Source organism: Ptychodera flava, chromosome 2 (assembly GCF_041260155.1).
Source record: "Ptychodera flava strain L36383 chromosome 2, AS_Pfla_20210202, whole genome shotgun sequence".
Taxonomy (NCBI): Eukaryota; Metazoa; Hemichordata; class Enteropneusta; family Ptychoderidae; genus Ptychodera; species Ptychodera flava.
Window position 1 is genome coordinate 45,474,003 of NC_091929.1, and position 26,270 is coordinate 45,500,272.

The window sequence follows — 26,270 nt, forward strand, 5'->3', positions numbered from 1 at the left end:
GGTCTCCAGACTACGGTGCCTTATTTCGTTACAGGTACGAAAAATACAGCTAGAAAGTAAAAAACACTCCCTAGACCTCGTAAAGCTACCTTATCTGGCTGAGTAATGTTGTTATCAAACTATTACATCGCTAAATGTGAAGTTTTTTTACATGGGTGCGGTGGCGTTTAGGCCTATCCAAACTCACAAAAGACCAGAGAAAATAAAACGACCCAAACTCACTTCGAGTTTTAGCCCCAGGGACTAATCTATGTCTGTCTTTAGATTTTCTCGCATTCTTCTCCGGCATCCCATTGTTTAAAACATCAAAATGAAAGCTTACATGCCTGCCTTTTTCAGAAAACGATAAAATTTGAGTGCGAGCAAAAGTCAACCTGAGATAATCTAAAGCTTATGAGCCGTAGTAGAGCGCCCTCAATAATGTCGTAGGTCAAGTGATAGGGGTCACTGAATATTGACCGAGGACGACAATTGACACGCGTCGCTACGGTGTAACATCTTGCATACGTCAGGTTCTTGAAAACGGATACTGAAGTAAGTTTATTTTCCCGTGAATACTTTGTTTGAAATGATTTTACAAAATGTTCGCAGTACGTCGGAGCGCAAAGCGCATGTTTGACGAGATTGGATATGGTGTAGTTATGAGCATGCTTAGCTTTGTTGTCCACGTTGTAACTTGTCCAGAACGCTGTACGTACGCCAACGATGAGTCGACAATACTGCAGCTGCAGCAAGTTTGTACACGGCGGCATAATTACGCCAAGTCCTCTAAATTACTAGCAAATTTAATGGGGTTAGATGGCTGTTCAGTAAACGCTCGCCAGCTCCGAACGCTCAATATCAAAGATAAACCGACCGCCACGTTCATTTTAGCGTACACGCCGACAGCGCCCAGAATGTCAAATTACAACTTGTGTGTGCATGACTTTGCAAATGTTTGGGTTATATAACCAATCCATCGTGTCAACTACTTCATTGTTTTGTCTGCGTGCCGAAGTCCCCATTCAGTTGCCGTTGTCACATGGCCAAGAATAAACCGTTATGTTATTATCAAAGGGGAAAGGGAAAAGAAGGAAAAAATCCAGAAGCCAGTACAAGCGTGGATACAATGAGCCTTCGCTATTATGGCGTGGAACTTGCAAAGAAGGTCGAGGGCACACTGCGAAAGTATACTATTGTAGACACCCATGTATTTGCACCACTGGGGCGAAGTACAGGTTTCTGTCCACGCCCATGCCCGGAGTACGTTCTGTCAGAACTGATCACTACACCAAAGAGTTGTAAAACAATACGTGGGAAGGAGTTTCCAGCCAGACAGTGTTTTGACTCTACAAACCCGGGTAAAACCCTTCGAGTTTACTAATAATTAGTACTCTCAATGTCAGCGTGGTGCTCTTGAAATATAAACTTGGACTGAAATGTAAATTTGCATAACGGGGATTTGTAATCAAAGCCTGCAGCCGGCGAAAATGACTGACTGGCCAGTGAAAAAGACAACAACAACAACACGTGACCTGCCGGCTATTTTCATCGAAGGGAAAATACAATATCTCACGTTTTTGGTGAAGGGATGACAGTTATGCCTTAATTACCGATTTCCAACTTTACTTGACACAGTGGGTCATTTTTAAGCCATTCGGTATACAGTATCATATGGCAGCACAGACAGTGTTCCAAATTTACACATGAACTATTTCTCATATTTCAAAACCAAATACAGCAGGATACATGTGTCATGGGTTTTTTCCATGGCTCCAAGTTAATTGCCTTTAGTATATAGGCTAGGCTACAGAAAAGTACTTTTCATTCCTATCAGGACCATGTGGTAAAATTTTGTTAACAATATTGACAACAACAACAACAAATAATAAGTGAAACGATAATTGATGCGTCATCCAATTACATGTACTAATATTACAATTCCTCTCGTATGAAATAAGCTTTGACGACCATGAAGTGCAATTAAATTGTCAGTTTTAACCTGTTCACCCAAATTGTCAGTACATGCATCCACAATCACCATTGAAAACAATAGGTTTGGGCCAAACCATGGTCGTGATAGGGTCAAAACTGTATGTATGGTCAGAATGTCATGCCAGAACACACACTGATCATGTGATAGTATTTCTTATTGTTTACTGTTGAAAGAATTCTGTCCTGAAAATGTTGCAACGAGTGTCATAGCTCTTAAAATAATCCTATACTCAGTTTGCACACTAATTTGTCATATTAGAGTTTCTCATTTTGCATATAATCACTTTAGAAACTTCATGAAATATTCTCAGCAGTGTTTCATCCAGGATCGTACTTAGTAACAGGAGGGGATTGTACCTCCCCCATGCCACCATTACAAGGGTTGGGGGGATTTGGAATTATCAAGGAGGGGGTTGTCATCCATTGTTTTCATAGAAATTATTCTGTGCGACTTTTTTAAGTGAAAAGGCCTTAAAGGGACTTAAATCTGCTTACTGCATAAGTAACAGAACAGAACACTGAACAGTTTTCAACAATAGTAAGAGTTAATCCTGTACAGCTCACAAATTATGAATCAAAACGTGTCCACTACTCAGTATCATTCAAGACAAAGAAATAATATACTGGGTCCAAAGAAGAGACAAAAAATGACTTAAGGATCATCTTGAACCACCATTTACGGATGGTACCACTAAACAAAGTGGTCAGTAAAACCATTGAACACAATTTGTTGTAATCGGGGAGGGGGGAAGGGGGGGGGCGTAGAATGAGAACAGTGTTTTTGAAAGGTGTGTCATCAACAGAAGCTAAATCAAAGAATATACCAATTGATATTGAAGTGTTGGTACTTGTTACATTGTCACTTGCCTGCAAATCCCCACTGTGTGTTTATTTGACATGATGTAGGGCATACCGGTAGCTTGCCATATTTGGAGAATCCTGCAATCCCTTAGCCAATATGTAACACTAATCAGTCATTCCTACACAAATACATACAAGTATAATTTCCCTGGTATTGAGTCAAAGAAAACACTCCTAAACCGTTCACCACCATTTCCCTCTCTAGACAGTACTTTACCCTTGAAAACGATGCAATTGTTTCAAACTACGGTGGTGAAAGGGTTAATTAAGGGCAGAACGCACCTCGGGGACAGAAATTCGGGCCTTCAAATTTGTCAATTTTCTTCTGACCTACCACTTGTGGGGGCTTCATTTGAAGCTCTTGGCGAAAGAAAAGTTTTCACCGTCTTAGTTTTTCGAAAATCGGAAATTTTATTTTTTCCCATAGAGTTAACACAGGGGTGGCGGCCATTTTGAATTTCAAATATCGAGAAATCGCAAGTTATTTGTCTCTCTAGTACCAAAGTTTGCACGGTGACCCCTGATTTTTATTCTTGCTTTGGTAAGAGAATGGTTGAAAGTTTCGCTGAGGAAAGTTTGAGCAAAAGTTTAAGTCTTTCACTTTCGAGGTGCATATTACCTTAAGGGCAGATCATCATGGCTTAGGTATGGCAAAAATAGTAGTACCGGTATGTGTTTGTGGTGACATGCCTCTCAAAATTGGGTCAGGTAGATATTTTTCTTTTCGTTTTGTCTGCTTCTCGTAAACTTTTTGTGAACTTTTTGTGCAGTTATTGTTTCCTTACTGTAGCTTGTTATTTTACCTTTATTATTGAGTAATTGCATTCTGTGAATAATGTTATTTTGATCTGGAAATGACATCTTAATTTTCCAAAATAATAATTGGTTTTAACGACTCAATAAAGGTGTCATTTTCAGTCCTGAAATGGACTATTTCCTCCAATTGGATTTTACGTAATCATAAACAATTTGGCAATTAATTTCAAGTAATGCTACATTTAAATTGCAATGATTAAGAAAGCACTCTCTTTGAGAATAAAACTGCAGCATTCTGGGGTGAGTGAATTCATATTGATAAGTTCATGGTATACAGACACTACATTGTGGTCCAGTACCTGTTGCAGGTTTTGCAAACTGCACGCTGGACATCCTGGGGAAGAGACAGATTCTGAAATATCCTCAGAATATTGTGATGTTATTTATTGTGATCACTAACTGTGCCAACAGCAGTTTCTGCATTTGATGAAGTTCAAAAAGAGAGACTATGTTCAGTGGTTTCTATTTCAGAAATAAGATTTTCATGTAATATGGCGTGACACTGGATTTTGTAGTAACTGTCATCGCTTTGACATGGCCAACGGAATGACAGTACATGATGTTGCCATGGTGAAATATTAAAAAACAGAGTTAATTTGGTGTACCAGCTGTAACATACAGTAATACTGGATGCTTTTCTCTGACACCTTTATAAATTTATCATTTTATTTGTTTCTCTACATTTGAAGCAATGGCATCAAAGGTCATCCTCGTAACTGGCGGCACTGGATTGGTTGGCAAAGCCATTGAGAAAGTCGCCAAGGAAGAGGCCAGATCAGACGAGAAATGGGTGTTTGTGTCTTCAAAAGATGCTAATCTTGAGTGAGTATGGTTTCTGACTTTCTGTATACCATTCATCCTCCAGCCTGTTAACCCCCACAAACCGGTGTAGGAGTCCAGCTTTTCCACAGGGCACAATAGCACTGGACCAAACCATGGTGTTGAAAGGGTTGAGTAATCACAAAATTACATGGAGTTTGATAGAATATATTCCGATAGGTTAAACCCTGAATTTTGAATGAACCACAGAACATACAAACTCATGTGTGCAAAGGTGAATACACGTGTATTTCCAGACGTGTTTGTACACATATGTTTGTTTGTTTGTTTGTACACTGAGTCTGGAGAACACTGCGTGTCCTATTATTCCAGAGTAGAACCATTGTTCAAGGGCTGAAGCTTTCTCGGAGAGTGAGTCAGTCCCTGATATTTTCATCTGACAGTAATTTTGAAAATATACTACCGGTACAGTTTTTTCGGGAAAAACCCTTTTCTTGTATAAATTTCCATTATTGGTGATTTTCTGTCGCAAAAACCAAGCCATGACTTTAACTTTGTAACAAATTACGTTACGTATCCCCTAGAAGCATACCGTTGTTACAGCAATGTGCATTATGAGAGAACTGTCAAATAAAAGCAAATTTTCTTTGTGTCAAATCTTTTGTATGTGATTTGAAACTACTTTCTCGCTTACTTTTTGGAATTTGAGGGGACTTGCACCAAAGGAATGTATTTACTTTTGCCGTACTTCACTCTCTGATCAGCCAATAACTACAAACAAATAGCTTCACTTTGTTTGAAAATAGCCAACTAAAAACACTACTCAGTTGACACATGTCCTGTTCCTTTTTTTAAACCCAAACTGTTTACAGTTTCAAATTCTAGACTATCCAGCTTCAATTTTCAAAGTCAGAACTTTCCATCATGCTGGCTCTGTGCAAGAAACCACTGGTGACTTGTGGGTAAAATAATTCTTTGCAAACAGAGAGATTTGTCGACAATCAGAGTGACAGTGTATGGATCTCCACCATTTCTAACCCTCCCATGACTGAAGGTGCAGTGTAGGCCACTGCGGTGAACGCAAAGTATCATCCAAAAACTTACACAGCAGGCTTCTGAAATGTGCAAAATGTAGTCAGCTTTATTTAAATAGCTATGTCTGGTTATCGATTTTGTTATTGATCTTTATTTATTAATCTTGATAACGCCATAGGTGTTGAAAACCTCTGTTCATGAAGGTCGAGGTTACATACCAGTATAACAAGGAGTGTGAACATCCACTTTGGAGCCATGTTGGGCTGTCTTCTTAACGGAACATGCTGTCAATGCAATCAACTGTACTATATGATTGGTTCCAATAGAATTTTGTTGCAGAATAGATGTGTCAACACCGTGCCCTCAGTCGTGGTTTGGGTTTGAGTTTGTTGAGACCCATACACTGCAGAATCTTTCAGTCTAGTACATGTGTACCAGACAATCTCTGCTCTCTCTGACTATTTCTTTTTGTTGATCTGACATATCTTATTATTACTTAGTTCTTTTAATGTTCTGTTTTGTCTTGTTTTTACAGATCAGAAGCTGATACTCTAGCACTCTTTGAGAAACACAAACCAACCCATGTTATCCACTTGGCAGCCATGGTTGGAGGACTTTTCCGTAACTTGGCTTATAACCTTGATTTCTTTGTGAGTACTTTTTAACAAATTGACACGCTAAAATTATGTTTGATGATTTTACATACTTGATAATATCATTGCATATTTTTTTAACCCATTTAGGCCTGAATTTTTGGTAACTTTCGTCAGCTATCCCGATATTTAGGGATTTAAGCCTGTAAGGATTAAACAGAAGCTTTCATCATATTTAATTTTCTGTCGTAATGACAATAAACTGATTCTGCCAACAGTGTCATTGTAAATATACAGTTGACATAATGATTGAATTTCACTAAAATAAGTAGCAGCAACATTTGATGATTTTTATCTCTATTGATTTTAATGTCAATCACATTGTCTTGTACTACTCCCCAAAGCATGTTGATATCAAGCTGCCTCACACGAGAGAAATTAGTGAGCAAAATTTCATTCCAGGCTGTTTGCTCAGCTAGTTTACTCTCGTGTGCAGGCGATTTTTCCTGAGTTTTTGTCCTCACCAACAGTTGAGCAAAATATCCAACATCCTTGTTATTTTTTGCCTTGCAAGGCAAATTCCTCACCATGTGTGCCAGAGATAGTGATTTTCCTCACGTCTTTTTGACTGAAGCGCACATGTGGAGATCACATGACAGTGCAAAATGACCGCCCATTGCCTGGCCCGTAGCATTGAAAACGCAGTCACTTGTTGTTCGATACATGGCAAATACTGTCAAAATACATGACAAAAAAGATAGATCGGCCTATCTTTTTAATGTTTACAGCCATCGGAGCCATTTTATCTGAAACACAATTTTTTTTTATTTTGCCTAAGGAGTAGATGATAGTTATTTGGCTTCAACTTGATCACGGTACAGCTTTTGCAGTGATTTTTAGCTCCCATAGCCATATGTATATATGGCAATGGAAGCTATTCTTATAGGCTAGGGAAATGTCTGTATGTCTGTATGTCTGTATGTCTGTCCGTCAACATCAAAAACTCCAAAACCGCTGCACATTTCATCTTGATATTTGGTGTGTACATGGATGATGGGCTGTAGATGAGATTTTGTTCAAATGAAGTTGTCATTGCCAAAAATATGCAAATTAAGTGAAAAAATGTAAAAACAGTCAAAATTGAAAATCTCAATAACCACTGAGCAGATTACATGAAAAATTAGCATGTAAGTACTTTGGGCTGACCTGAAATAATTGTGCTTTTTTTGATTTTTTGATATTGTTGAAAATATACAAATTAGTGCCAAAAAAGGCGTTTTTGGTAAAAAATCTTCTTCTTCATGAACCGCTGGTCAGACAGCTTTGATATTTGGTATACAGGTCCCTAGGGATAACCCAAATTGGATTTGTTCAAATTGTGATGAAATATGCAAATCTGTATTTTTAAGGAATTTTTTGTCATTTTTGGTCAAAAATTTATTTCATCAAAACCGCTCGTCTGACAGCTTTGATATTTGGTATACAGTTCCTACAGATAAACTAAATATGATATATAGAATATATGATGAAATCTGCAATTTTGTATTTTTGGTGCAATTTTGACATTTTTGGTCAAAAAATGTGTTTCTCAAAAACTACTTGTCTGATGCCTTTGATATTTGGTATACAGGTTCCTGGGGGTTCTCCTAGTGTGATACAGTGAAATTTGATGAAATCTTCAATTTTGTATTTTTGGTCAAAATATTTGTTTCTCAAAAGTTACTCATGTGATAGCTTTGATATTTGGTATACATTTTTATACATAATTATGATGAAATCATCAATTTTGTATTTTTGCAGCTAATGTTGCCATTTTAGGTCAGGCCATCCTGAAATGAGCCATCAAAGATCTCAACCATCTTCATCAATACATATGTCACAAAAGTTGCTCTCTACATAACACAGCAGAGCTCTGTCGACTATTGGGTCGCTTGTTTTTTTCAAAACCGCTGGTCAGACAGCTTTAATATTTGGTTAACAGGTCCCTAGGATGACCTTAGTGAGATGATTTCATACAGTCAGGACTCAGGAAATACTTAATTTTGTATCCATGTCTATAGTAGCTTCAGGGACATTGGCCCTATGTTTAAGATAATGTTGTGATTCAGTAAGCATTTGAAATGGTAAACTGTATTTGGTGTTGAAATGCGGTAAAAAATAATGAGAAAACATAGCTGAGGTGATTTCAGCAGGTTTGGTTTCCAACAAATATATTCAAAGTTTTTTTCAATGTTAAAGAGTGATGGAGGGGGGGGGGGGGGTCTTGGCAGATTTTGAAAAAATCCAAACAAATGTCAATAAAAAAATCAGCCACAGAAGGTTGTCAAAAAGAAAAGGTGGGATAGTGGGAAAAAAAGAATGTACAGTGTATCGGATAAAAAAGATGTTCCTCATCAATCTTCCAGACAACCCCCTTTTATCAAATGGTACACCCCTGATATATTTTTGTGTGCCATTAAACATGCAGTGTATTTTAGTTTAAGATGTCAATCAAGTTAGGTAAGGATTTGAAAGGAATAGTCAAGTTCACCACAGTTTAACTTTATCTCTTGTGTCATCATCCTTGTGTAATTGTTAAGTTTGTAAGTTTGTAAGTTGCTCCAGATGTGGATATACCAGCGGTTCTGGAAGAAAACAATGTTTACTTTTCCCTATAGGGTTTCTGAGTTAATGATTGCATGTTGAAATCTCTCCAAGTATCTGGTGCATGGGCAAGTAAATATTGGTTGCATGTTATGTATTTCAGTCTATGTCAAATATTGTAAATGAAAAATCTAGAACAGTTTGCTGTGTGCTTGTAAAAGATAACATGTATGTCAATTAAATTATATAAAATAATTAAATATTAAATATTAAATTAAATTATGTCAATTAAATATTAAAACTGCCTTGCAGTTTGATTGTCTTAAAAATTATCACAGAAGTAGAAAACGAAAAGAAACTAATCAAATTGCTGTAACATATTCACCATCAGTGTCTGTAGGCCTATACTTTACTATTTTATCATTACATTCAGCTTTTTTGTTATATCTTTATCACTCTCCATGGGCCAAGGCACACTTGGGGTCAATGTCCATCACTCTGTGCCAGTCTGTGAATGTCAGTCTGTCTGTATTTAGGCCCATGTTTCATACAATTGGTGGTTTGTTTTGATAACTATATTTGGTATATAGGGATAACCTAGCAATACAATTTTTTTGACAAAATGTGACATGACTTCGGTGACCTTTGACCTCAAATATACATATTTGTCCATAACTCAGTAACCACAAGTGCTACACCCTTCATGTATAGTATGATGGGACACCTTATTATGCCACATATTGTACCTCATTAATTATGTGCATATCTAATTTTGAGCAAGCCAATAGAGCCAGAGGTCTGATTTTTGATATATAGGGATAACTATAGGAGAGAATTTTTTTTGACAAAATGTAATGTGACCTCGGTGACCTTTGACCTCAAATATTCATATTTGTCCATAACTCAGTAACCACAAGTGCTACACCCTTCATATATGGTATGATGGGACACCTTATGACGCCACATATTGTACCTCATTAATTATGCACATATCTCATTCTGAGCAAGCCAATAGAGCTGGATGTCTGATTTTTGGTATATAGGGATAACTATAGGAGAGAAATTTTTTGACCAAATGTCATATGACCTCGATGACCTTTTACCTAAAATATACGTTTATGTCAAGTGCTATGTCCTTTGTATTTAGTAGGATGGGAGACCTTATGACAACACATGCTTTACCTCATTAATTTTGCACACATCTAATTCTGGGCAAGCAAATAGAGCTAGAGGTCTGATTTTTTGGCATATAGGGATTAATTAGCAATATATTTTTTTTCAAAATGTCATGTGACCTCGATGACCTTTGACCTTGATTATACATATATATGCATATCTCAGTAACAACAAGTTCTATACCCTCCAATTTATTATGCGTATATGTATTTCTTGGCTGGCCAATACTGCTAGAGGTCTGATCTTTTTTCCCGATTTAGAACCATAACTTAAGACATGCCTCATGTGTTTCAAATTGGGAACAACGACATAGACCTATTTGCCCATAGATCTCAACATATACACTCCAGTGATACTTCTTAATGACCACATTTCCCTGCCCATCAAGACTAATACTCCTATTACAAGTAGGGACTGTCATTGTCAATGACTTGTTTAGTTAATGGTTGTATCACAGTATTCGATATATCTAATTCTGAATTTTTTCCATTTTATATTCTGAATAAATACATTAACCTTTTCACCCCCAGTTCCCTGTATACAGGTCCAACTTTACCATAGAAAACAATGGATTTTGGACAAACCATGGTGGTGAAAGGGTTAAACATATTTCACTGTCTCCGGTACATTACATTTAAGTATTTTCACTTCATGCACTTTATCCCTTTCACACATGTTCAAATATCTGACCAGAGAACAAACACTAAATAGTCCAGGATGGGAGCTACAGTGTCATTGACGCGATTTTTATAGAAATATATTAATACTTCATGTATTCTATCATACTTTTTAATGTAGATACCGTACTGGTGTTTTTTAATCGGTACATCTGTTGACATTTATTGCCACCGTCATGCACACACATTCAAGGACCACCATTAAACTACCGTAGTGAGACCACTGCAATATTTTTAGCCCTGAAAGATCTTTTTCAGAGTTTGACTGCAAAACTGGAGTGCAGATGGTTTAAAATACTAGCAATGATGGCAAACTGTCTCCTTTCTGCAATCAGTTTGAGTTCCATTTCTAGTCTGTTGTTCAGTGTTGACCTTAAATTTTATTACCTGGGCAACTGTCCTGCATACAATTTGAAGAATGTGATTTTTGCATGGATGGGTGACCCATTCATGAACTGGTGATAAATTCTACGATCAAGGACAAAAAGCTTTCAAGTAGTCAAGCATTCACACTGCTTCTATTACAGTCTTAGTCCCCACGGACACCGTCCGGGGGGACTTATAGGTTTGGTCATGTCCGTGCGTCCGTCCGTTCACGCAGATATCTCAGAGATGCCCAGGTCAATTTCTTTCAAACTTTGCACAAGGATAGTACCCTACCCCATACAGATGCACGTCGATTTGTTTCACAATGCGATCAAATTTGGCCGTGTTAGAGGACTTTTTAGTTTTCACCTCCATAGACTCCCATGTATAAGGCCGTCTCCATAGACTCCCATGTATAAGGCAGTCCATAGACTCCCATGTATAAGGCAGTCCATAGACTCCCATGTATAAGGCCGAGAAAAATAAAAATTTAGTTTCTCATCGTATTCATATTGGAAAAAGGATGCAGTGACACAGTTTTTAGTCCCAACGGATGAAGTCCAGGGGGCTTATAGATTGGGTCATGTCCGTCCATGAGTCCATCCGTGAGTCCATCCTTTCACGCAGATATCTCAGATATTTTGACAAAATGTCATGTGACCTTGGTGACCTTGGTGACCTCAAATATATATATATGTCCATAACTCGGTAACCACAAGTGCTACACCCTTCATATATGGTATGATGGGACAGCTTATGACGCCACATATTGTACCTCATTAATTATGCGCATATCTAATTTCAGCAAGCCAATAGAGCTAGAGGTCTGATTTTTGGTATATAGGGATAACTTAGCAATACAATTTTTTTGACAAAATGTCACGTGACCTCGGTGACCTTTGACCTCAAATATACATATTTGTCCATAACTCAGTATCCACAAGCGCTACACCCTTCATGTATGGTATGGTGGCAGAGCTTATGACGCCACATATTGTACCTCATAAATTATGCGCATATCTAATTTTGAGCAAGCCAATAGAGCTAGAGGTCTGATTTTTGGTATATAGGGATAACTTAGCAATAAAAATTTTTTGACAAAATGTCACGTGACCTGGGTGACCTTTGACCTCAAATATACATGTTTGTCCATAACTCAAAAACCACAAGTGCTACACCCTTCATGTATGGTATGATGGGACAGCTTATGATGCCACATATTGTACCTCATCAATTATGTGCATATCTAATTTTGAGCAACCAATAGAGCTGGAGGTCTGATTTTTGGTATATAGGGATAACTTAGCAAAACAATTTTTTTGACAAAATGTCATGTGACCTCGGTGACCTTTGACCTCAAATATACATATTTGTCCATAACTCAGTAATCACAAGTGCTACACCCTTCATATATGGTATGATGGGACACCTTATGACGCCACATATTGTACCTCATTAGTTATGTGTATATCTAATTTTGAGCGAGTCAATAGAGCTAGAGGTCTGATTTTTGGTATATAGGGATAACTTAGCAATACAATTATTTTGACAAAATGCCACATGACCTCGATGACCTTTGACCTCAAAATATCATATTTGTCCATAACTCAGGAATCACAAGTGGTACACCCTTCATATATGGTATGATGCTTCATACTATACCTCATTAATTATGCATATATCTAATTCTGAGCAAACCCATAGAGCTGGATGTCTGTCATACATATGCACATAGATTGTTCTGTGATACGATCCAATAAGGCCACCATGTGGCCATTTTTTATGATTTTTCATGTCCTGAACTACAGCTCAGACATTCAAAAGTATTTTTATCACAGACCTAATGAAGAGGACTCTATCCTCTCTGAGGACCTGTAATCAAAGTACCCATTAACAAGTGGGGACTGTGTCATCAACGATGACTTGTTGAGCATCAAGTGGTTCACTCATCAAAAAGATAAAAGTTGGGATCCTGGTAGAGGTCCTGGCAAAGCCAAGTAACTTTTGTGGCCTATTATTCATATGGAAAACTTTTCACATTCTTCAATACATAGGGATAGGAATATTTGACTGTTTAGCTCTATACTGACAGTGGTCCAATTGTCTCTATAGAAATATCCAGCACATGAGAAATCCCAGTATGGAAGATTTGCAATGGAAGAGAGTGATTCCAAATTGGAAATTCCTTGTGTGAATGATTCCAGAAATCAGTACTCAACTTGTAAACTCGGCTTGTGTACATGTGTAAACTGCTTTGTTGTTTTTGACAAATGAATTCTAGTCTAGACTAGAATTCAAATGTAACAATGCATTTTACACATGTGGATATTGTGTTGGTGAGCTAAATTGTAAGTGTTTCAACATGCTTTGGCGAGTAGAACAAGCAACTGTCTTTGACATCGAAAACAAAAACAAAAAAATGAAAAAATCATCAAACGTTACAGCTACTGGCTGTTTAATACAATAACAAGCCCAAAGCCTTTAGAGTTTCCTTTTTAGAACTTGGGTGCTACGTGTACTTGAAGCACCCTGGAGTGCCAATGCTACTGTCAGGGGTTGTGTTTTTAATTCAAAAAGGACGTTGTACCAAGTAGACTTTCAGATGCAGAAGCATGGGCATGAGTTCCTTACCTGTTCTAAAATGAGCTTTTTCTGAAACAGCTTTTCAAATAGTTATTGGATAATTGCAACTTTGTCAATACCAGTGAATTTTGTGACGTCAACCCCCCTAGATGATTATGGATAATGTATCAGATTATCCAGTGTTGTGGTCCCAGATGTCTGCTACAAATTTCCTGGCATTGCCAAACCTATAAAATAATAGCAATAATATACCCCGTTACCCCCCCCCCCCCCAACCTAGCAAACTTTGCTCTCCATATTCAGTGTTTCATTCAGGATGGCATCAACAGGGGGATCGTCCCTCTTTACCAGAAAATTAAGGGGGATTTATCAGTTCATGTACGTTCTACTAGTATTTCCAAGGTGTAACTGGCACCATTTCATGGGGGCTTGTCCCCCTGGACGAACTTCCAGGAGTACCAACATGTCAACAGAGGAAGAATCCCCCGTCCCTCTGTCTAGATGAAACATCCCATACTGGCTTTTCTGTTGTGCAAAGTATCTTTGTCCATTAAGGTCTGGGGAGGGGTATATTACTGCTATAACTAAATGATGGAATAGATGATTTTACCGTATTGAGCATACCTGTGTTTCCGCTGCCGCTAGATTTTTTCGCATTTTCAGAACAAATTCAGATGTTTACGAAAATATTCAGTTGAGCAATCGTACATTTTGCGAAGAAATTTAACCTTACATTTTTGTGAAAACTGTGAAATATTCCATAAACTACTGTGAATGTCCATTTTTACGCCTCACACTGCAATCTGCCCTGTGTTTCGCGGGAAACTGACCTAGAAACATCATCGAGGCATGTAATGGCGGCGATGATAGCATACATGTAGCCACATGCGTACCATGCATTGTATTGATATAATCTGACCTGATATGGATGAAGCAAATCCTGTAGTAGTCAAGTCTGGGTTTTTAAATATTGATTAACGGCTACCCTTGTTTCTTTGTATTTTTTTCTACATCGACAGCAAAACAATTCCATTCGACCTTGAAGTTGCATGTCAATGTAGCTGTAAATTATGCTAAGTAGAAATTTAACCCTTGGAGCGCTGTAATTTTTCCCGCAACATGTAACCAATTTTATGAATTTTTATGTAATTTTATTTTCATACTTTTAGACCAAATGGACATCACATTTCATTGGTTACAGATTTTTATAAAAATTTTAGCAAAAATTAGGAAATATTGACCGATTTTCATATGATAAACTAAAGGCAACAGAATTTGACTTTGGCGTTCAAAGGTTTAATTTTGTGAGGAAAAAGCCATGTTGACTTTTTACTCTCATTAGATGTAGAAAGAAATTACACATTTCATCTTTAATGGCACCAGAAACAGCACGTTAAGGTGTGTTATGTATGAACAATAAGCTCTTAGATAATAAGATATTGCTGTTTATTCATTCATGAAAGTGTGTTGCCAGTCTGCCAGTCATTCTGTTGACTACCCACAATCACCATTGATAAACATGGATTTGGGGGGCCAAACCATTATGGTGAAAGGGCTCACTTTGGTTTTGTTTCCCTCCAAAGATGATAAAATGATAAATAAATAAATAAACAAATAATAAATAAATAAATAATTAATATATATATATATATATATATATATATATATATTGTTTCAGATTCACAAAACACTACACTACTCATTTTGTAAGGTCTACCTGGTATTTGCTTTCATCAATCCTGTAAAATCATTAATTTTCACTGGGATTTAATTTCACTATTTCAACTATTTCAGTATTTAATTTCGATGTTTAAGACATTTTCACACTGGGATTTAAGTTCTGGTTTTGCCAGTTAAACAGTTGATTCTACTGTTAAATATTTTCAGTGTGATTTAATTTAAGAGATTTTATATTTTAGCGAAAATAGTGAAAATTACATTCCAGTGAATTATTAATGCTTTTACACTGTTTTGGAATTTGTTGTTGACAGGCACATAGATTTGATGTTTGTTTTCATGATTTACATGCCATCATTTAAAAGGTTAAGTTTTAGAACTCTGTAAATTGTAGAAAAGTGCTAGTATTAGATCAAATGACAAAATACTGTAATAAAACACTATGCCACATTTGGAAGCAGGATTTTCCATTCTCACTGCAAATTATTTTTGAATTGCCTTGTCTTCTTGCTCCACATCAGTGATGTAAATTGGAATTCATAGCGGCTTATGCAGATGAAGGATTGGTTCGGCAAGCTGTTGGTTTTACTGTACTCACACACGGCTATGTGTAGTAACCTTTGATATGGACTGATATTGACAGCTTGCGTAGTACTTCATCTAACAGCTTTTTACTAGCTATATCGTTGTTTTGACGTCATCCTCGGATACAGATAAACCCTACTACACTGTCTATATGTATATCTCCTGGCTTTGTTATTCATAATATTGAATGTACATGTACCATATTATAAAAAATTAATATAGGAAGCGTTTCTGGTTACAAGTCTTTACCAAGTGTTGGGCAATGAAATACTTTTTAAAATTGTTATTTATTTTCTTAAGTGCTGGTCAGTTGGTCTACTTTCCAAACAGTGAGGTTTCATGTGATGTATTGAATTCTGGTTGTTTTAATGCATAGAAAGAGGTAGTTTGTATAAATAAAGCACATCATTTTGTCACTCTCATACTTCATGTTTTTTGGGGGGATGTTGATCTCTCCTCCTCAGAAATAGAAAAACAGTTCTCAGTGGCTTTCAAGTGATTATGGGATGACCAGAAACTACCTTCTTTCTTGTCAGCATAAAGCATTTTCGATAACTGTAGGGATAAACGCAGGGTTTTACACAAGGGAATTTTGTGGGATAAGCCACCCCTCTGTTTTTTGAGTAATTTTTTTCTTATCTTAATCGCAATAGAAAAGCATGCATTTACACAACAAAAGAATATGCAAATTATACATTGTCATGTAAATTGACCCTGTGTATTTCAAGCTGCAGAGAACACATAATACCATTAAGGTAGTGTGTGTCACAAGAGTGAAATGCAAACTTTTGCTCAAACTTACCGGTACTTTCAAGGAAACTTTCCACCATTCTCTTTCTAAATCATGAATAAAGTCCAAGGGACGCGTTGCAAATTTTGGTGCCAGAGAAACAAATTACCATAAATTTATTGATATTTGAAATTCAAAATGGCCGTCATCCCTGTGTTAACTCTATTGGAAAAATTAAATTTTCAATTTTCACAAAAAATGAGACAATGGAAAGTTGATTTGGTCATTCCAAGAGCCTCAAGACAATCCTACACACACACAAATGGTAAATCAGAAAAGTATTATAAAAAATTGAATATCTGTCCCCGGGGTGCAGTCTGCTTTAACTGACTGAAATGCTGTGTTACAGCTGCTGTGAAATATGAGATCCTACACACAAGTTCCAATAAACAAAGGGAAACAGCTGGATATGTTATCATAATCCACTTTGAAATATTTATTATTGCTGAGCAAAATTAGAGTTTTCAGTAAGTAATCTTGCACATCCATAGAGACCTCTGACCCAAGGGAAGCTTGGAATCAAAATGTAGCAGTATTTCTATGAATTGTTATAAATATAATGCATGAACTTTACTAGATGCTGTGCCATTCTATCAGTAGGACTTTGGTGTACAATCCAATAGTGATTAATAATATTAATATTGATATAAGATTAAAGGTATATGAGCTGCAACTTTTGGCATTATTTTTATGATTTTATATTTAGATTAAAATTAGTTCATATAAACGTTCTTACTCAGAGATGCTTTCTCAGGTATAATTGTCCACTGAGTGGGATTGCATCAGGAGGTTTCAATAAAACGAATAATAAACGGGTGCCGCACCCAAATATGGCCGCCTCCATGCAACTACACGATAAACAGCGGAAATGGTGCATGTGCACATTTGAATCGTTACAAATATAACATGGTGCAACCCACTGAAAGGACAGAAAAGGATTCACTCCATTTTGACAAAAAATTCTCCCTTTTTCACCTAATATGGAAAGATTTTGAAAAGGGCGGGAAAGTTAAAATGAACAAAAATCTGTTCAATTTCTTGCCTATTCTGCCACAAGCAAATGTTGAGGCATAGTTAATGACTATATCGTTCAATTTGTAGATTGCAATGAACATCTGAGGAAATTGGAGGTACCTTGAGTTTGGACAAATTTTGCAGAGTTGCAGATCATGGGCCTTTAGTATTAAGGGTAATTTTGATTAAAATGGCCGCCAAACTTTCATGGTTTCTTTCTGATCAGACAACACCACTTCTGTAGATCTCATATTATGCAAATGTCCTTCCATGTGGAATGCCCAACAAATATGCCAGTAGTCTGCACACAAAACATGGAAACTGAAAAGTGTCACGCAATCTTAAATTGATACTGTGACCTTTTAAATAGGTTTTGTTTTCACCCACTCTATTGTACAACCCTATTGTCTACCCCTGTATGGTTAGATCTACTGGTACATACACTGTATGTTCAGGAACCTGGAAAAACACATTTTCTGATGAAAAGTACTATAATAGGGAGGCACTGAGGTTTACTGGACTCACTATCAGGGGATGGTGAGTTCAAGACCCGGTAGGCCCAGAGTAATGGACTCACTGTCGGTGGACGGTGAGTTCAAGACTCTAGCACGGTGTTGTGCCCCTGAGCAAGGCACTTTACTCCTCAGTGCTCCATTGGGGGTTAGTGGGTGATGGGTACCTCATCCTGTAATTGGGTTCGCCTCTTGGATGAGTAAAAAAAAAGAAATAGCATCATCAAGTGATTGATTATTCTGGAAGCTTAAATTCATCATCTTAGAATGAGCAGCAATAAACAGATGTATGTTTAGGTCTTCAGCTCTGGCATTGTATTATCCAGTTTTTTATTCTGTCTAAAAAAATACAATTATTTTGTTGTACTCTAAAATTTTGTCCTAATACCAAGTGTAATAGGTTGTTGATGATGTCACCGTAACCATGTCTGAATTCATTTGTCAACACAAAGTGTCGTGTTTGCAACACTAATATTTTGAATTTCAGGATACTTTAGGGGAAAATTAACAATATTTGAACAAAACTGATGAAAATATCATCCCTTTGGAAATAAAATGTATGGAAACAAATAGGCGCTACACCAAGGTGCCAGTATATTTCATGTTTTTGTTTCAAATTTAAACATGATTCCATTGTCGTATCTCAACAGTAAAATGCTGTAAATGAGATTAGCTGTCAGGCCATCACCCCAAATAGCATGTCAATATTGTTCCATTTTTTACTGCAATTGAAAAAAATACAGTGACTATTCTTGATGATAATAATTCATGATATGGAGAATAAGACACTAGTGATATTAAGTAAGGTTACATGTAGCTGAATATATCACACTCAGTAAAATAATTTACTTTGTATGGAAATAAGTCAACAAATAATTTTTAAAGTGACAAAAATGACCAGCCATATAAATCAATATATCGATAAATGAATAAGTTAGTAAAATTAATTGGTCAGTGAAAGCATTGATTAATTCTTTGGTCAATTATAATTGATTGATTGATTGATTCATTTATTTGTTCATTCATTCATTCATTCATTCATTCATTCATTCATTCATTCATTCATTCATGTATTCGTTCATTCATTCATTCATTCATTCATTCATTCATTCATTCATTCATTCATTCATTCATTCATTCATTCATTCATTCATTCATTTATTCGTTCATTCATTCATTCATTCATTCATTCATTCATTCATTCATTCATTCATGTATTCGTTCATTCATTCATTCAATTGCTCTTCCACTAACAGAGTAAGCATCTTACTCACAATTTTGTTTTTTTTGTTAAACAGCGCAGCAACATGAAAATAAATGACAATGTTTTATACAGCTGTTACAAGTACAAGGTTGAGAAATGCGTATCTTGCCTTTCAACGTGCATATTTCCTGACAAGACCACATACCCTATTGATGAAACCATGATACACAATGGTCCACCCCATGACTCCAACTTTGGTTACTCTTATGCCAAAAGAATGATTGACGTAATGAACAAGTGAGTGGTTTATTTGCATATTTGATATATTATTTGCATGTTCAATGTTTTATGTACATATTTTATGTTCTATCAATATATAGGATACAAGCGAAACATGTTTGCATATCTGATTTGTGACTTTTTAATTTTCTGTATGTATTTCATCCATTTACATAGCGTATTATTCATTGGCATATTCTGTTAAATATTCCATATGGTATATACATAATTTATGTAGTTATGGACATATTTTGTGTTTTAATTGCATATAATGTTTCATTATTTTCATTTTTGCATTGTGTACCAAGGAACAAAAATTATTCTCTATTTTGCATTTCTTTAAAAACATGAAAGAAAATCGAGGAGTTTTGTGTTCTTTTACTACTGGTAGGAATTTTCCCACAGAGTTTATGCTGAGAAAAACAGCCGTTTTGGATTTCCCAATACTTCATTTATCTCATCCCCGCAAACTTTGTGCTTAAACAGTCAATTGTTTGATTTTTGAGTAATTAACCTCTTCACCTCGATATCCAGTTACAGATTCACAACCAACAATGATAATAATTGGTTTTGGCCAAACTACGGCAATAAAAGGTTCATTTTCCATGTTCTGCACAGAAACAAAACTTTCATTTTGGAGCTGCATATTACACTATTAAACATGCTGATACATTTTCTGATTTCAGAGGGTACAATATACAACACAACTGTAAGTTTACCTCAGTCATACCAACAAATGTCTTTGGACCATATGATAACTTTAATCTAGAAGAAGGCCACGTTATTCCTGGATTGATAAATAAAGTATACTGTTCCAAAAGTGAGTATTGTTGTACCGTACTTGTTTTGTATGAGAGAGAGAGAGAGAGAGAGAGAGAGAGAGAGAGAGAGAGAGAGAGAGAGAGAGAGAGAGAGAGAGAGGGAGAGAGAGAGAGAGAGAGAGAGAGAGAGAGAGAGAGAGAGAGAGAATTTGTTTAATCTCCTTATGCAAAAATCAAAGATTTGTGCTGTTATTTTTTGTTTTGCATATTATTTGGATGAGAAGAACACCAACAATATCTACTCCTGATAATCAATGCTAACTTGATAAACTAACAAGTTTCCATGGTAATGTCTATTACAGAGGAAAACAAGCCATTCGTCATCTGGGGCACAGGATCCCCTCGTCGTCAATTCATCTACTCTCTAGACTTAGCCAGACTGTTCATGTGGGTCCTGCGTGAGTATGATGAAATATCTCCCATCATCCTCTCTGTTGGTGAGGAAGATGAAGTGTCTATCAAGGAGGCTGCTGAGATGGTGGTTGAAGCCCATGAATTCAAAGGAGAAGTAGTGGTATCCTTATCTTAGTTATCTTTTTTAGCTGTCATTGCCGTTTGGTTATACGGTATAAGGCAATAGGAGCTTGTTTAATTGCATGGTTTCTGTCCTCTGTACCAGTACATATGTATGTGTGTGTGTTCGTGTGTGTGCGCGCTCGTGTGCATGCGCATGCATGCATGCATGCATTCGTGCATGCATGCATGCGTATGTATGTACGTACATACGTACTAGTGTGTACCAGTATGTACCACATACATACGTTGGTCTGTATGAATGTATGTACGTATGTACTGGTAATTATGTATGTATGTATGTATGTATGTCTGTTAAATGGGACAACCTGCTACATCACCATTAGGCAGTAGGTCAGTCAATCAACCAATTGATAAATTCATTTTCAAAATATATGAAAACTTAGGCTTGAAGTGCCCAAAATTTATTTTCTAAACCAGAACCTTCCATTAGCCAAACCCACTTTTCACTGTAATCACTTCATTGAAAAGTTAAAAACAAAATATCCATAAGACTTGCAAATAATGCTTTGTCATTTTGACTGTAATCAGCATCCTCATTTTCATGTTTTGAAATATTTTTTCTGTCCATTGTGAAAATCTGTCTTGGGTTCTACTGAAGATATAGTGATTGCAGGGTATAGTAATCAGCAAGATGTATATGTACTATTATATGTTGTCCAATACGTTTGTACCGGTATTTGAACAATAAACAATTTCTCTTCATAATATGAACAGGTGAAACTTACTCACAGGTATGCTGGCATTATTTGGAAGATAAGTTTGGAACAAATTTAGTTGGGAAATTGTAAGTTTATAGTAAGAAGTTGGAAGAGCAAATGTGGTACATATGTTTATAATGTAACATGGGAACCATTTTAAGACTGAAAGTATCTCAACATCTGTTAAGTGCTGGTTCTTCAATTTTTAAAGAGGATTTTCTCAGATTCTGTTATTTCTTATGATATAAGGTCAAATCTGTAAACCGTGTATGTCATCGGTCACCATAAAGTCAAAGTTCAACAATTATGATGTTATAGGTCAGCAGCAGGGTTCAAGGGTCAACAATTATGATGCCATAGGTCACCAGCATGGTTAAAGTTTCAACCATTTGACCATTTCTATGATGTCGTAGGTCACAAGGGGGTCATAGTTCAATGAGTTTGAAATACATAATTCATATTCTCCCTAACACCAATGATAGTTGGACACCAGCAAGTCTGATGGACAGTTCAAGAAGACAGCGAATAATGGGAAACTGAGAAAGTACCTACCTGATTTCCAATTTACTCCAATCAAACAAGGTGAGTAGTAATGGGTGGGATGTGTACAAAGGTAAAAACCTGCCGTACAACTTTTATTCTGTCAATCTCATTTCTACTGCAATGCTATCATAGGATGATGGTAGATGAGTCAAGCCATCAGCTGTTGCTTACCTTCAAATTGGCATACATGGTGATATATTGCAGAATTGTTGCAAACTTTACCTAAAGAGATAATACAACTTTTAATTGAATATTTTCATAATTTTGATACCTTGTACTATAATTCACAGACCTTGGTAAGGTGTACAGGCCCCTCTACTATGTACCCTTGGTCTGCAAAACTTGTATCAGGGTCAAAAAGATAAAAAATATAGAGCTTTAGTACTGTAGTGTTTTTAGTCAGGGAGATGTTAATGATGGCAGAATCATGTACAGCAGTATCAGCATTATTACGACAGCTACATGTAGCGTGAACTTTACACTGGACATATTGTCTGGATTTCACCCATTTTTGCCAGCTGTTTTCCCATGAATTATTTCCTCATCCATTGAATAGGACAAGGAAGGATGATATGGGAGAGCACATTCTCTACCTTCCTTCATCCCATAGCCACCTGTCTATTACAATTTTGCTGCTCATTTTATTTAAGAAAAATTTGAGAACTATCAAAGAGGAAAGCACCAGCTCATAACAATACTCTATCTGTATGTTGTAATTGTTGTGTTGCCCTTTCTATCATTGTTATTCTTCTTGTATTTTTCAGCCATCAAGGAAACCGTTGATTGGTTCATCGAAAACTACGACACAGCTCGCAAATAACTGGTCAGGGAATTTTCACACATAAATACTGGTACACTGATTCACGGTATCATTGTTGAATCCTGGGTTGCACAAAAACTGACAAACCACTCACAGAGTGGACCTTACTATTATTTTGTTTCATTTAATAACACTTGAAACTGAAAATACCATTGGTGTTAGGAATAGTTTCGTAAAGGGAGTGTGCGTATTTGATCCTGGTTTTGTGAAATTCACTCTAATTGTATCACAGTCCCTCCATCATCAGTCTGGAAATGGCGCTTGTTTCTCTGTGACAAGGCTTGCTATGGATCAACAACAATTGATACCTTAGTTGATGTGGTGCCTGTTGCAGTATTCACATTTCAACAGACTTCTATCTTTGAAATTTTTCATGTTTTGTGTGGACTGCTTCTACATGTACACAGCATAATATAAGGGTGACAAAGTTGCTGGATTGAGATCATGGTAAAAAGATATGAATCAAATAGGAAATGAGAGTGCTTAAAGATTTCTCCATTTTAAATTTGACATTTTTCACTTAGCTGAGTAAAGAATACTTAGTTACATTTTTAAAACTATGAATCATCAATTTATCAAAGTTTAACAAGTTGTTTATTTATTGATGTTGAGGAAAGGTTGGTGATAAATCCAAAAACCGATCTGTATCAAGCCTCGTCACCCCAATTTCCTGTAAACAGGTCCACAATGACCACTGATAACAATGGGTTTAAGCCAAACCATTGTGGTTAAAGGGTCAAACGATGAGCATTTCCAGACACATGGCGGAGGGACTGTGATTGCGTTGCTTGGCGATTTATTTTGCGCACCTGAGAACCACTGCACTTGGACCAATCTTCATTTTGGAAACAATAGTATTTTCTTAGGGTAGCCGTCCTTGCTGTATGGAGAAATGACCCTTTAGGATTATGGCAATTTTTTATATTATTTAGTGTGGGCCCTGTAATCCTCAGTCTTGCCAGTTCTCAACTCCAGAGGGCGCCTACTAGAACTATTGGTTTTACTCCAGTTCTCGGGACTTTTTATGTTGACTTTTTACAGACTGATATGCTTTCAGTGAATCAAGACTTTATCAAAGAGAAGTAGCATGCTACTTATTGTCTTTGGTGCTGTACCAGATGTCAGCTGATGTATTGACAAATAAAAATGAATCGAGTGCAAAATAATAACTAGTAAGAAAGATAAGAAGGTACCGGTAGATGAATATGAAAGAAAGTAGCAAAATTTGGTCACATGCTATTTCAGCAAACAAGTGGATACAAGTTTTATTTTCTATTATGTATGAACTAATACCGTACTGTTATTGATGAACTATAGTGAAAGTATTCTATCATTGTGTCTGTGTAAAATGGTTGTAACTGATATTTTTGTCAAAATCTCTCTCCAAATGGAATTGTCTTAGAGGGACTGGTTTCATTACATTAAAATTAGTTAAAGTACAACTCGTGTATAAAAGAAGCATTGAATTTTTATCACTACCGGTACATGTTTCACATTATTATTATGACAGCTATTTTCACAGAATTTGGTTTATTTGGTGCTCATGACAAATGCAAAAATTTCCAGATACAACCATGTTGCACTGATGCTTTGTGTAAATTATGAAATAGAAGAATGCGCCTTCCAAAACACTCTTGCTGACATTTTATGAAATTCATTTCAATTGACTGTGGTGATAATGGTATTATTATCTTAGATACAGGGTATGTCTGTTTTATAACATTCCACAATATTTATTCAAGGGTTTAGCTCTCTTCTGTTCTTACTGCCATCTATATCTGGTTCTTTTGTAATTTTACGTCCAGTCAGATCTGTCAGACGTATGTTGCATACATATCAGAAAACGTGATACTAATTATTTTGGAATTAGCAAACTCATTAAAGGGCCAGTGGCTGCAAACATAGATGTGTAGGGTCTACGCGTTACAGTAATTTTTGAGGATTTTGATTCACTGTATTTGTCTTCTTTGTCAATTGCAAGTTCATTTTCAACTCCCAAAGTATGTTGAAACACCCACTATACAGCTTTCCAAGACAGCGTCTATGTATATAAAATGCACTATTGTTGTTTACTTTTGAGTTCTAGACCAGACGAGAATATACTTAGCAGCAATAACAATGCAATTTACACATTTAAACGCTGAGTTGACCAGCTGAATGCTCTAGATCTCAACATGCTGTATGGAGTAGAACAAGAAACTGTAGTTGACATGAAAACAAAACTAGGGAAAAATATTATCAAAATTACGTCTACTGGCCTGTGAGTGTTTACAATAAACTACCGTAACCTTTCACCCATATCAACCCTATTTCTATGTAAATAGTCACAATCTATACTCCGCAGACAATGGGCTGTACCAAGATTTTGCAATAAACATGGCCTTTTTCAGTTTATTTACTGCATGAAATGTGCACCTTTGATCAGCAATAGATTTCATTACATTGTTTACAAAGCATCTATCGTTGGTGTTATTTGCTAGTCTGAGATTGGAAGTTTTACAACCATTTTAATATCTACACATCGAAACTCCTTTCATATAAAATTGACAGCTTATTCAAATTTGCCTAGAACCATGTTTTATGTGGTAACAGTTGCCTAACAAATCATGTATGTGATTATCCACATATTGGAGTCTATATGCAATCAAGTCTGGCATCTGATATGACGCAAACAGCTCTTCATTGTCCTCTGTCTGTAAGGTACAGAATTGGTAAGGTTTGGCTAAGTTATTTTCATTACAACTAAATTATACTTCGAATTGTATCGCCACTTAGTTCTTGACAGCTTTCTAACTTTACATAATCCAGTTGTGCTCTAAAATTATGTAGTTTGTGCGCAGAAATAGTAATTTGGCTTCTGTAATATGCTTGATGTTGGCAGATGGTAACCAAGGAAACAAATCTATGCGTGGTTCTCTGCATCACAGAACCAGATGTGACATATTCAAATCGATACATTGTATGTACATCAGAGCATGTAATAAATAATATTTTGACAAGCATATCCTGCCCTGTGTTGCTCATTTTGATGTGTCTTCCAATTTCAAGTTGGAAAAATCCATTGCGCTCTCAGCCAGTGTTTCTGGTATTAGCCAAGGTGATGTGTCATTGTCATAACCCTTTGAGTGCTCTTATTTTCCCCGCCAAAATTTTAGTGCAACATTTCTCCAATTTTTATGAATTTTTCTGTTATTTTTGTGATAATTTTTGTCCAAATGGACATCACACTTCATTGGCTACACATTTTAAGCTCACATTTGGTTTTATATATAAATACCAAAAAGAGCTTATATGATGAGTCTGAGTGGCGTCTGTGTCTGTATATTTGTGGGTATGTGCGGATGTA

General features: G+C 36.4%; 1 protein-coding gene across 1 annotated transcript; it reads left to right on the forward strand.

Annotated features, from left to right (window-relative positions):
- Positions 1 to 409: 409 nt before the first annotated feature.
- LOC139122086 (GDP-L-fucose synthase-like) lies at positions 410 to 25,926 on the forward strand. Its single transcript, XM_070687470.1, has 8 exons — positions 410 to 534; positions 4,341 to 4,473; positions 6,002 to 6,116; positions 19,321 to 19,523; positions 20,192 to 20,325; positions 20,629 to 20,840; positions 22,044 to 22,143; positions 22,869 to 25,926. The coding sequence occupies exons 2-8, from the start codon at positions 4,343 to 4,345 to the stop codon at positions 22,922 to 22,924; spliced, it is 951 nt and encodes a 316-aa protein (XP_070543571.1). The 5' UTR covers positions 410 to 534; positions 4,341 to 4,342; the 3' UTR covers positions 22,925 to 25,926.
- Positions 25,927 to 26,270: the final 344 nt, after the last annotated feature.